Source organism: Gopherus flavomarginatus, chromosome 10, assembly GCF_025201925.1.
Source record: "Gopherus flavomarginatus isolate rGopFla2 chromosome 10, rGopFla2.mat.asm, whole genome shotgun sequence".
NCBI classification, from domain to species: Eukaryota; Metazoa; Chordata; order Testudines; family Testudinidae; genus Gopherus; species Gopherus flavomarginatus.
Window position 1 is genome coordinate 16,949,324 of NC_066626.1, and position 13,108 is coordinate 16,962,431.

The 13,108-nt window shown below is 38.4% G+C and overlaps 1 protein-coding gene across 1 annotated transcript in view; it reads left to right on the forward strand.

Annotated features, from left to right (window-relative positions):
- ACADL (acyl-CoA dehydrogenase long chain) overlaps positions 1–12,821 on the forward strand; it is a 31,156-nt gene extending 18,335 nt beyond the window's left edge. Inside the window, exons 8-11 of the mRNA XM_050916181.1 lie at positions 1,446–1,559; positions 4,064–4,191; positions 6,447–6,533; positions 11,952–12,821. Of these exons, the coding sequence (XP_050772138.1) occupies positions 1,446–1,559; positions 4,064–4,191; positions 6,447–6,533; positions 11,952–12,045 (423 nt within the window). The 3' untranslated portion in view covers positions 12,046–12,821. The remainder of the gene's footprint in view (positions 1–1,445; positions 1,560–4,063; positions 4,192–6,446; positions 6,534–11,951) is intronic.
- The last annotated feature ends 287 nt before the right edge of the window (positions 12,822–13,108 follow it).

A 13,108-nucleotide genomic window follows, 5' to 3' on the forward strand; every position in this document is an offset into this window, starting at 1 on the left:
TTAATGCAGGTTTGGAAGAGCAGAGGGAAAACTCAGATGCCAAAACCATGACTCTGTTTTGTCATAAAGCATAAAATATGACTCTGTAGTTGCATCATCTAATAAAAATCATGTTTACTTGATTTTACACTATATGTTAAATATGAGACCTACTGTTTCACTGTGCAAATTCCATACATTTAGTTCTTTCAAAGAAAATATTTTAGTGGTTTGAAAAAACACACAGCAGCAGTGCTCATGAGCACCCATACAATAATGAACCAGATTATTTACATGGTTAAGCAAAAAACAATTCTGCAGGAAATGGATCTTAGTTTAAATCTTTTCATAGTTTTTGAGAATGGGGAGAAAATTTTAAACTTTTAAATGTATTTAGACCAGTGGTTCTCAAACTTTTTTTTTTTGCGAACCACTTGAAAATTGATGAGGATCTTAGTGGATCACGTAATGATATTTCCATATGTTTTTTGTACCATTAGCTAACTATTGTAAAGCACTTTTATCCAAAGTATATGAAAAAACCTTAATTAACATTTTTAGTTCTACAAATAAAAGCACACAACTCGTATTTTAATATCAGTGGTCTTACCTTTCAAATGCAATGGATGTGCCCTCTCGCCCCTGCCGCGGCAGCCCTCAGGCTGGGGCTGGGAAGGAGATGGGTCTCTCCACCACAGAGCTGAACGTGGGAGAAGGAGGGTGCTCTCTCCTCAGCAGCCGCAGCCCTGGAGCTGGGGAAAGTCACCTCTTTTTCTCTAGTTGCCCTAGCCCTGCACATTCCAAATTCCCCCACCCGCTCTTCTCACCCCACTGCCCCCGCACACCTACCCCATATTCCCCCCCCAGGGTCACCACCTAACCTTACATGTGCATCTTCTCCAGATCAAGGCACCTAATTTTGGCTCCACTAATTAGGCGGGTGGTCCTTCATTCTCTTGTTTGCAGCTCCCTAGGCGCGCATCTTAGAGAGAACTATCCGCGGACCACCTGAATGGAGCTCGCGGACCACTGGTGGTCCACGCACCACAGTTTAAGAACCTCTGATATAGACAATGTCCTTCGAAAACTTGTTTACATTACTGTTTTATTTGAACTGAAAGGTTAAAACCAAATTACTGAAAAATCTGAGCCAAATTGTTCCCATTAAGTCAATAGGAGTGTATTACATTTCACTTTAGATTTTTTTTTTTCTGTAGTCCTGTTTATGCAACTTTGGAACGTCACTAAGAACTTTTAAAATTGGGTCCCACCAAGACAATTGTGTTAATTAGAGTCACAATATTTTCAATTATACAATATATCTAGTTAAAAATTTAATGGAACAGAACAAAACTAACACTAACAGACATGACTAAACTTTTGTTTCCCAGCCTATGTTTGTAGAGAAATTTGAGATTAGCTGCATTGGATAAGAACTCTCAGATTCTTTCACTTCTTTCTCCAAGGAAAGACTGTTGATTGCTGATATGGCACTTGCCAGCTGTGAATTCATGTTCGAAGAAACAAGGAACTATGTTAAACAAAGAAAAGCTTTTGGGAAAACAATTGCACATTTACAGGTGAGCTTAAACCAAGAAAAAGAGACAGAAATCATTATTTTTGTCTGTGTGTTTCTCAGTATAGATTCATGTAATATATGTAATTTTCATTTCACTGGAGGTGTTAGGCAAGCAAAACCACTGGACTGTTTTCAAAGGTTCTAAAGTTGGATTAGGAGCAAGTACCTGGAATGACTCTGCTTTCTCTCTCATGTTCAGTTTTAAATTAAACATGACTAAGTGCTCTTGAAATAACATTGCTGCTGCTGCTTTCAGATTTGAAGTCAACAGTGCATTGCCGACCTGGTTTATGAATATATAGTGAAAATAGTTTTGTTTATAAAATTGCATTTTTCTGTCTAAGGCTCTGATCCTACAGCATATTGTCATGAATGGGCCTCTGCATGTGAGCTGAGTCCTATTGACTTTGGTGGACTTCCAGGCATGGGAGTTCACCTGTGCACAATGCATTGCAGGATCAGGGCCTACCTGAGATTGATACTATGCAAGTTTTTCACAGTAGAGAATTTGTTGTCTTAATGCCTGTGAAGTGTTAAGCAAAGAATTATTTTGTATAGTCTTCAGTTTTATGGATATTGTAAATGATTCCTCAGCTGTGAGGCAACTAAATGCACAAGTGACTCCACATAAGAAGTTATACATGGTCCACAGTGCATATTATTCTTGCTGCCATTAATGAGAGTTAGGTGTGAGTTCTGAGACTATCGCTAGTTAATCAGGGTAACTTTTGTTAACCATATTCTAGTAAATATGGACTCTGGGATTCTACATGCTAATGTAGCAATTTTCAGAAGGTACTGCTTATTTGTTTCTTAATACAGGAGTGATCTTAAGAGTTTCAGTGTAAAACCCTAGGTAGGGGGTTAGTCTGAAAACAATGTTAAACATTTTAAATATGTTAAACATTTTAATGAGAACATTGGTCAGGTTCCAGTGTTTGTGATGCATAGAAACTGAATGAATTATACAGGTTGGAGACTGGTAGCTTTTTTGTTAATTGACATGTGCCCTTGAGATCTAAGTAAAAACATCAAGATTCCCAGTTTTGAGTCATGATCCTTTTCCTGTTATGTCAAAGGCAGATCTACCATTGATTTCAGCAGGAGCAGGATTAGGCCCTTAGAAGTAAAACGTCTTTAAGTATCAATTCATAAAATTTCCAGGTGTGATTTAATTTCTATACTTAGCACTATGGAAATAACTCTTTTAAAAAACTATAGTTTTAGTGCAGAGTTAGCTTTAAGACAAGACAACCACTCTCCAATAAACTTTTTAAAATAAAGTATTTTTATCAAAACATTATGCACTCTGTACTTTTCTGTGTTTTCTTTCATGGCTGATTGCTAAAATGTGTGTGGAATCAAAAGCTGACTGCTTTCTAATTCGCCTGATGTCTTCCCTAATTCATTTATTACAGGATTTGAAATCAGTCTTTTATTTATTTCTGTAGCTTGGATAAAGGAAATGATGAAGCCCACTGATACAGGAGTTTGAGAACTTGAGAAAAGACTCGTTGACTTTGTCTTTTTCATTCCCCTGGCCAGTGTAAGGACTACTACCACATAGCTGAGTTCTTGCCCAGTCTAGCTTTACGTAATGCTTTAAGTGGGCTTCTTCTTTTTCCACAATGTAACAGATCTCAATGTTAGGAAACTTTCCCTGACAGCCAATCTAAACTTTCCTTTGTTCATTTGAATCCAATTATTCCTATTCATATCTCTTTGAACCTCTCTTCTCCCTCTGTGGTCTTGAATTTTAATTATTCTTTAATAAAAGATATTTGATAAATAAAAGTTTTTTGGATTGTGACATTATACTTTTAAAATAAATTTTGCATTTAAGAAAATAGAGTTAGTACTTTATGGAACTTCTAATAAACTGGGGAAATTACTGTGTCCAGTATAGTTATACTTGTCAATCCCAGGATATTAGAGAGACAAGGTGGGTGAGGAAGTTGGTCCAGTAGAAGATATTACCCTCACTCATCTTGTCTCTAGAGAAATTACTAGCTGTTAAGAATAGAAACACATTTTTACCAGAAGGGGGAGCTCAAGTTGCTAAAACATTCAGTAAAGGGCCAGTAGGTTGTACTATCTAGGAATTTATGAACTCAAGACTTCTGTTATCTAATTTATTTTTAAATAAGAAAAACACATGACTTTGAGTTAAAGACCAGAATTTACAGCTTTTCTTTGATTCACAGGTGCCTTGACTCTGAGCAAATCCTATTTGATTAGACTGGCAGAAATGTGAAAAGTTAAAAAAAATGGAAAGGAAACTGCTTTTTGTTTTATAGAACTCTAGCTCCTGTATTGTTTGTGGTCTTTACTGTGGTGGTGTTTCCTCCATGCACAACATTAGTTGTACCCTCCCCTCTCCCCCCCCCCCAAAAAAAAAGCATTTCCTTGCAAAGACCTTATTGGCATATATTCCTTTTGCTGGTTTGTTCTAAAATATTTCCTGATTTTTAAATACAAAAATTTTCCCCTCCCAACAAAAATCAGACTGTGCAGCACAAGTTAGCGGAACTGAAAACTCAGATTTGTGTGGGACGGACATTTGTGGACAGCTGTCTCCAGCTGCATGAGGAGAAACGTCTGGACTCCTCCACAGCTTCCATGGCAAAATACTGGTATGCATGTTAAAACAATTTGAAAATGTTACTTGTATGAACTTTTCTGGACTCTGACGTTAGAACATTGAAGTAACCAACCCAAATATTTAGCCCAAAAGGTAACATCATTTATGATTAAACATTTGTCTGCATCTAACATCAGAATTTATTAGCCCAAACTACAGTGATGCATGTAGTATACATAGAGACTTACACTGAATATTGGTATTGGTTGATCAAATAATTTCAAAATTAGTTACTTAGTGTTGGCTTTTAGGAGAAAGGTCTCTTGAGCAATGTGTTCCAAATTCAACTTAAATAGTTTCACTTGAGAATTATTTTATTGAGTTTTTGAAAAACATTTAATTATACAGCTGAAAAACTTTAAAAACCAAAGGTTGATCTTACTAGGATTCTCTTATATAATATTTATAACGTATGAAATAAGTTTTGGATATATTATTTGATAAATCCTGACATAAGAGCTAGGTATTTAAGCTAGCCATTTTCTGAGAACTATCTGATTTCAGGAAGAAATAATTAGCTAGCTCTTTATTGCTGTTGCTGAGATTGAGCTATTCTTCCTTTCATAGTTCCATTTTTTAATTGGACAGAAAAAGCCCCAGGAACTTTTTTTGCAGTTATTTATTAACTTGCATTTAACCAGACATAGTTAGACAAGTAGAAACATCTAAGGTAATACATTTGTCCTGGTGCCAGATTAAGTTAACTGCAAAATTGGGGAAAAAATGAAGACTAGAAAGTGACAGAACATTTGCAGAAAATGTACAAGTTTAAGTACATAAAATTCCACGGGAATCCAGATAGAACATTTACATTAAAAGGAAAGATTTTGATTGAGTGTTTCTTGGCAAGGATTACATTGAAATACCTGGTACAGAAGCACAGGCATTCAGCTTTGTGGAGGAGGATGTAACTAATGCCAGCGTAAATACTTTCATCAATTGATTTTTCCAAAGCAAGAAACTTGCAAAATCACCAAAATTCCTATGCCTATAATATTTAGTGTCCTTGTCCATATAGGTAGTGGAATTTCTGTAACTTTTCCACAGAGCTTGAATGGGTTTAAAAATTGCTTGAACAGAGAAACTGCTTCTTTCTCTAGTACCAGTCTACTGCACTTCATTTGACTATACGGTAATATATTCTTTCTTTCTTTCAACTGAAATTTACTATTTTTGAGGTAGATGCTTGGTTAAATGAGGTAAATTTTTGGAAAGCATTATACATCTTTGCTGCTGATTTCTGTTGAAAGACATTGATTTTATTGTGATGATACAGTTACAGTATTTGAATTAATCTGAAAATCTATTTAGACTGGCTAGTTTCATCAAGACATCATTTTAAGGTTAAATGTGGTGTAATATAATTCAAGAGAGAGCTTGGCAGTGGAGCATGCTTGAGAAGAGAGAACTTTTATGTACTCTTATGAAAAGGAAATTAACTTGACTAATCATTTTTCATATTTTTTGCTATTGTTGAAGTTACTTGTTTGAACAGTATTCTCTTCGATGACCTAGCTATTACCTTTAGCTTAATCCCAAAGTGCAGTCAAAATCCTGAGCGGTTTTATAAAATTTATGTTTGAGTTTTTGATATAACTGCAAGCATGCAGTCTTTTAAAAGAGAAAATGCAGGAAACAAGTTATATAAAGCCCATGCTGTCTAGGATAAAAAAAGTGTATCAAATTCTGTTAGGAAAGTCCACAAAAATTAACATTATAGAGACAGCTAAATGTAGGGTAGGGGGGGAAATACTTGGAGCATTTATTAGTCAGCATTTATATTAAAAAATGCAATATAGAGATTCTTAGCATTTTAAAAAAAGGCATCACCAGGTATTATTGGTGTACAGAGAGTATCCTAGTATGTTGCCAAAGGAAAAAGGCTGTGAACAAGAAACATTATGAAGGATTCAACAGGGGAAGAACACCCACTGTTTTAAAAAATAAATCTCTTTGATTGGCATATACAACATGAATAAGCGAAAGGTAAACAAACTTTTCTGTATTTGAAAGCCCTCCTTTGTGAAAGTTCTATACGAAAAGCCAAAGTTAAAACATTTGCCAATTACTGCTTCTTTCTGGTCCTCTTTATAAAAAGACCAAACTTCATCACAGTTCATCATGGTAATTCCTAACATTCTGGATATGGTTATTATGTGTAAGAAAATTTGATAGTTAAATGTTTGTTTTACTTTATAGATTTAGTAGCATAATGCTTCAAAACCAAACTTCTGTTTGCCATTTTAGGGCTTCTGATCTCCAAAACAGCGTGGCTACTCAGTGTGTACAACTCCATGGAGGATGGGGGTACATGTGGGAGTATCCGATTGCAAAGTAGGTATAATATTTCAGTGCTGAATTATGAAAGACATACAGCAAAGTAAAATGCAGCATTTTCTTCATATGTATTTGTAAACTGGGAGAAACCAATCGCTAATAATACAAAGCAGTTTAGCAATACATGTAAAGGAAATGCCTTTGTGTAGTTGGTTTTACTATTTTCCCTATACAATCAGTTAGGCAGCTTTTCCTGTTTGTATCTTTCCACAGCAAAAAGTGGAGAGAGTAATTAAAAAGGCTCATAGCAAACCCCTCAAAAGTGGCAGGACTTTAGGGCAGATAAATTGTCAGAAATTACTTCTGTTTTATTAAACTGACCTGATTTCAAGTTGTTGTCCCTTTAATAACATTTTACCCTGTTAATGCTGCTTTAAGGTAACTTTTTTCTCTTTAAAAAAAAGACAACAAGGAGACCGGTGGCATATGAAGAAATGAAGTTTTTTACCCACGAAAGCTTATGCCCAAATAAATCTGTTAGTCTTTAAGGCGCCACGGGTCTCCTTGTTCTCTTTTTTTGGATACAGATTAACATGGCTACCCCCTGATACTTTTTATTATTGTGCATAGTAGCCTGTTCACATTTTGAAATGATTGTTCCATCCTTTGTGAGTAAATAGCAACTCTAAAGTACACTGAGCTCCATTATAATATCGGCATATCTAGCAACCCCTATGCAGGTTTGTAGGGCCCCTGTTGTTAATGTACTGGTAGTAACTATCTAAGGCCTGGTCTACACTACGCGTTTAAACCGAATTTAGCAGCGTTAAACCTATTTAACCCTGCACCCGTCCACACAACGAGGCCCTTTATATCGATATAAAGGGCTCTTTAAACCGGTTTCTGTACTCTTCCCTGACGAGAAGAGTAGCGCTGAAATTGGTATTGCCATGTCGGATTGTGGCTGCAAATCGACGGTATTGGCCTCCGGGAGGTATCCCACAGTGCACCATTGTGACCGCTCTGGAAAGCAATCTGAACTCGGATGCACTGGCTAGGTAGACAGGAAAAGCCCCGCAAACTTTTGAATTTCATATCCTGTTTGGACAGAGTGGAGCTCTGATCAGCGCAGGTAGCGATGCAGTCCCAAATCCAAAAAGAGCTCCAGCATGGACCGCATGGGAGATACTGGATCTGATCGCTGTATGAGGAGACAAATCTGTTCTGTTAGAGCTCTGTTACAGAAGATGAAATGACAAAGCATTTGAAAAAATCTCCAGGCTATGATAGACAGAGGCCACAGCAGGGACTCAGCACAGTGCTGTGTGACAAGCGTAACGGAAAGCCAAAGAATCAAATGGACACTCATGGAGGGGATACTGAGGACTCCAGCTATCCCGCAGTCTCCGAAAAGCATTTGCATTCTTGGCTGAGCTCTCAATGGCTGAAGGGTCAAAAACATTGTCCGGGGTGGTTCAGGGTATATCTCGTCAATTTACTCTCCCCTCTCCCACCTCCCCCCCCCCCCCGGGTAAAGGAAAGGGGAAAAGATCATTTCTTGCCATTTTTCAATGTCACCGTATGTCCACTGCATGCTGCTGGTAGACGCGGTGCTGCGGCGATGAACAGCAGCATCCTCTCCCCTTCCTTTCCTGATGGCAGACGGGATAAAATGGTGGAAAACCGTCATCAGCCCGTGAGTGCTCCTGGCTGGCCTTGGTGAGATCGGCTGGGGGCGCCTGTGTAAAAATGGGAATGACTCCCTGTCCTTCCTGGCAGACAGTACAAAATGCTGGGTAACCGTCCTCATCATAGCAGCTGGAGCCTGAGCTCCATCAGCCTCCCCCCCCCCCTTTCGTGTCTAAAGAAAAGATTCTGTACTCCCTGGACTATCATAGCAGCAGGTGGCTGTGATCCTCTCCCCCCGACCCTTTAATGTCCTGCCTGAACTATCATAGCAGCTAGAGGCTGACTCCCCCTCATTTTATCTCGCTAAAAAGTCAATGTTTGTTATTCCTGCATTCTTTATTACTTCATCACACAAATGGGGGGACGCTGCCATGGTAGCCCAGGAGGGTTGTGGGATGAGGGAAGCAACGGGTGAGTTTGTTGCAGGGGCACCCCCTAGAATGGCATGCAGCTCATCATTTCTGCGGGATCTCTGGGGCTCTGACCCAGAGCGGTTGTGCTGTCTGGCTTTCTAGTAGACTTGCCCCATATTCTAGGCAGGACTGACTCTATTTTTAGACAAAACATAAAGAAGGGAATGACCCGGGGAGGCAGACCCATTTTTGTCCATGCGCCCCTGGCCGACCTCAGCGAGGCCAGCAAGGAGAACCTATGACAGCAGCAGACGGTACAAAATGATTGATAACCGTCATCTCATCGCCAATTTACAATGGCAGACGGTTCAACAGGGATGGTAACCATCTCTGCTACCTTGCAAAGGCAAATGAATGCTACTGTGTAGCACTGCAGTACCACCTCTGTCAGCGACATCCAGTACACATACGGTGACAGTGACAAGGAAAAACAGGCTCCATGGTTGCCATGCTATGGCGTCTGCCAGGGAAATCCAGGGAAAAAGGGCATGAAATGATTGTCTGCCGTTGCTTTCACGGAGGAAGGATTGAGTGACGACATTTACCCGGAATCACCTGTGACACTGTTTTTGCCCCATCATGCATTGGGATCTCAACCCAGAATTCCAATGGGCAGGGGAGACTGCGGGAACTATGGGATAGCTACCCACAGTGCAACGCTCCAGAAATCGACGCTAGCCTCGGTACATGGACGCACACCGCCGAATTAATGTGCTTAGTGTGGCCGCGTGCACTTGACTTTATACAATCTGTTTTACAAAACCGGTTTATGTAAAATTGGAATAATCCCGTAGTGTAGACATACCCTTAGTGTGGATTTTTAAATGTTGCTGGGCTGTAGGAGTCTTACATTTTCCTGGATACTGAATTTTAAAATTACTTTGTGGGGAGTTGTGGTTGAGATGCTGTGTTTAGTGCTTCACAGGATGAAATTAGCAAGGATTCTTATCCATTTCCCTATGCTGCTACCCAGACTATAGTATGCTCAGGAGCACAGCTCAGTCCCCAACCCACTGGGAGGGTACGGAAAAGGGAACTGGATGGCTTGGGGATCAAGAGCCTTTCATTGTTGATTCAGTCACCAGTTCAAATGAAGTTGAAGTTAGTAGTGATTCAAAGCTATAGTCATCAGATACCTGTTCAGTGGCCTGTGTGAAATGAATTGATAATTTCAGTTCATTTCCTAGTGGGCAAATGTTCACCTCTCAGAAAGAACCCACCGCACAATTAGAAGCCCTGTCAGCAGGGAATGGATTCAATGAGTATGGAACCTAAATTACTACCTTGGACCTAGAGATGGTCTCTTTCTCAGGGCACAGAGGCACACTAGTAAGTGTGGGCGAGCTTACAATTTGTATGTTGTACATGTGCTGTGTATAAATGAAGGGTTTTAGTCTCAGCGCTGTTAATCGAGCACTAAATTAACTGAAAATGGAGAAGGGAGGAAATGATAAAAGAATTGGGAAAGGGTGAGCAAACACCAGCAGGTATTGCTCCTAGACTATAAAAGAGATTATTTTGAATTAAAAAAGAATGGGGGGCATAGAAAATAATAAAATAGAACTTTGCAAGGCAGCGTATGGAAAAGAAACATAGCAAATAGTGGGAAAAAATATTTAACCACAAGTGACAAGTTTGGGACACTTCCCCAGAGATGTACAAGGTTTCAAATGTAAGCATGCTCTTACTCTCAGAGACTTGGGATAGGCAAGCAGCAACCATACATGGTTCTTATGAATCAGAATAAGGCGTGTTACACAGCAGGGGATTGCAGGGTAGCAGGTGATAACATTTGTGTCAGACATATTTCTAGAATTAATGTTGTTTTCTCTGGAGTTTCTCTGCCCCATAAACTAACTGCAAGTACAGTGGATTTAAGATGTCCAGCCTCAAATTGTAAATTAGTCTTTATTAAGACCAACTTCATGAAAAGTCTTTAATCATATTGCGTCCATCTTGCATGCAAAATGGAAGGTTGGCAGAGGATAGGACAGTGGTTTGATTTATTTTATTTATAGATTTCCATACTTTTTAATTTCCAGGATTTCTAATATCTGTTTGTACCAAGAATGAACATTTTAAAGACAACTGCAATATTCAGTTTGTCTTACCCCTTAAGTAATGTCTAGATATATACAAACTTAACTCCCTCAGAGGATATTTTTTTCTGTGAAATCATTTACCACTATAAAAAGGAATGATAGGCCATTTTTAAAAGAGCAATTTGTATTGAAGTCACTTGTAATCTTTTCCCAACATAAAGATGGGCTCATTTTAACTGCCATGTTATCAAGGCATATAGGTAGGGCGCTACCAAATTCACAGCCATGAAAAAAGCATCCCGGAGGGTGAAATCTGTTCTTTTGTGTGCTTTTACCCTATACTATACAGATTTCATAGGGGAGACCAGAGTTTCTCAAATTGGGGGTCCTGACCCAAAAGGGAGTTGCGGGGGGGGTCACAAGATTATTTTAGGGGAGTCATGGTATTGCTATCCTTTCTTCTGCGCTGAGTTCAGAGATGCCAGCGTAGAATGGCAGCTGCTTACTGAGGGCCCATCTCTGAAGGCAGCAGCGTTCCCGGTCAGCAGCCACTGCTCCCCAGCTGCTTAGCTCTGAAGGCAGCACTGTCGCCAGCAGCAGAACAGAAGTAAGGGTAGCAGTACCACAGCCCCCCCCCCAATAACCTTGTGACCCCCACACAACTCCTTTTTGGGTCAAGATCCCTACAATTACAACACTGTGAAATTTCAGATTTAAATAGCTGAAATCATGCAATTTACGATTTTTAAAATCCTACGACCATGACATTGATCAAAATGGACTGTGAATTTGGTAGGGGCCTACATATAGGGTATCAGCAAGTTTATTCAATTATATTTTTTTATTTATTAGTGAAAGTTTCTAGAGTTTGACTTGTTGGATTTTGAACACTTCTATTGAGTAAAATTCTAATTTCCCTATTTCAATTTAAGAAACTCTGCCAAACTCATATGTGCTTCTGGGTCAAGTGTTTTTTCTTCACTTAAACTTAGATTATAGTCACTTCACGTTTTTCCCTTGTCTAGCAGAATAATACTGACAAACTGCAACATGAGAATTAAAGCACAAGTTTTTATTTGGAATTTGATGAATCAAGTGATCACAACCTGAGCAACCCAGGATGATGATTGTATTATGCTTTTTGTTTTTTCGTTAATAAAATATCTTGGAAGAGGGATCTGAGTTTTCACTGCAGACATATCACACTTGAAATATGCCGGATCTTTAAAAAGAGATTTTCCCATTTACTAAGAGATTATTTCATATGGTTATTTTCAAGAAGTCTCTCTTTTTCTAACCACTCACTTTGTCACTGCTTCTCACTTTTTCAGAGCTTTTGTGGATTCTCGTGTCCAGCCAATCTATGGTGGAACCAATGAAATTATGAAAGAGCTCATTGCTAGAGACATTGTGATTGACAAGTAGGCACATGTCTACGCTGGAGACTGCTTCCTGAATCCTATCACAATTAATACAGTATTAAATCAGGGACCAGAATGCAAGTAGTAGTACTGTGTTGTGTTGAGGAAAAGGAACCATTGTTAAAAAAACTATTGTAGTTACAAACATCACATTTTGTTACTGTAGTTTATCTGTGGTCTCTAATATTTAATTAATATTAACTTGTAACAGTTTCTTTCCTGGTGGAAAACACTAGGACTAATTCTCTGACTGAGTAAAAAAAAAATCTGAGGCAAGAAGATCAAATGTATTGGTAGTGAAAAGTATGGTCACTTTGGAATGTTACAATTAACTTGAAATCTTTGAAACATAATGTCATTATATTAAATCCAGTCTTAACTGTTCAGAATTAAACACAATCAGATTGTCAAAGAAACCACTTTCTTCCTAGAAAATAAACAACAGCTGGGGTGTTGAAAAAAACAAAACACCAAAACCACAACTTTGGAACTACATTGTTAAATGTAACTGTAGAACTTGGACCTATCACTGACTCACTGCCACCCCTATTTAATAATATATCTGTTTGGGAATGTAATAGATTTTCCTCCTGTAATCATCTGGCTTTTCGTATTGCATTCATCTATGATGATGAGAACAAATGAGTGAGTGACTTACATTTTTGAGCTTTGTAATGAATTACAAAAATGTAATAAGCTTTACAATGAAACTCAGTGTGCCTTATTTCAATAGGTATTTATTTTGTATAAATAAGCTTAATAAAAATTTAAAATGCAAAATATCAATTTTCTGCATTACTTGAAAAATCAAAGTCAAATACTATAAAATAACTATGGAAGTGCCCTAGTGCCATTTTGATATGGTTGGTCAGAAAGGGCACCCTTTAGTTCAGTGTGGCACTTCATCTGATAGTTGTTAATCTATGTGAATACCTCTGTAAAAGGCCTATTGGCCAATTCTCAGTAAGTCTGCAGTCATCAGTTGGAGGTTTAGTATCTGAGTAGAGTGTGCTGCTAATACAGGCCTTTATAGCTTTTAAATATTTGCTTTGAATTAGCCTAATTAC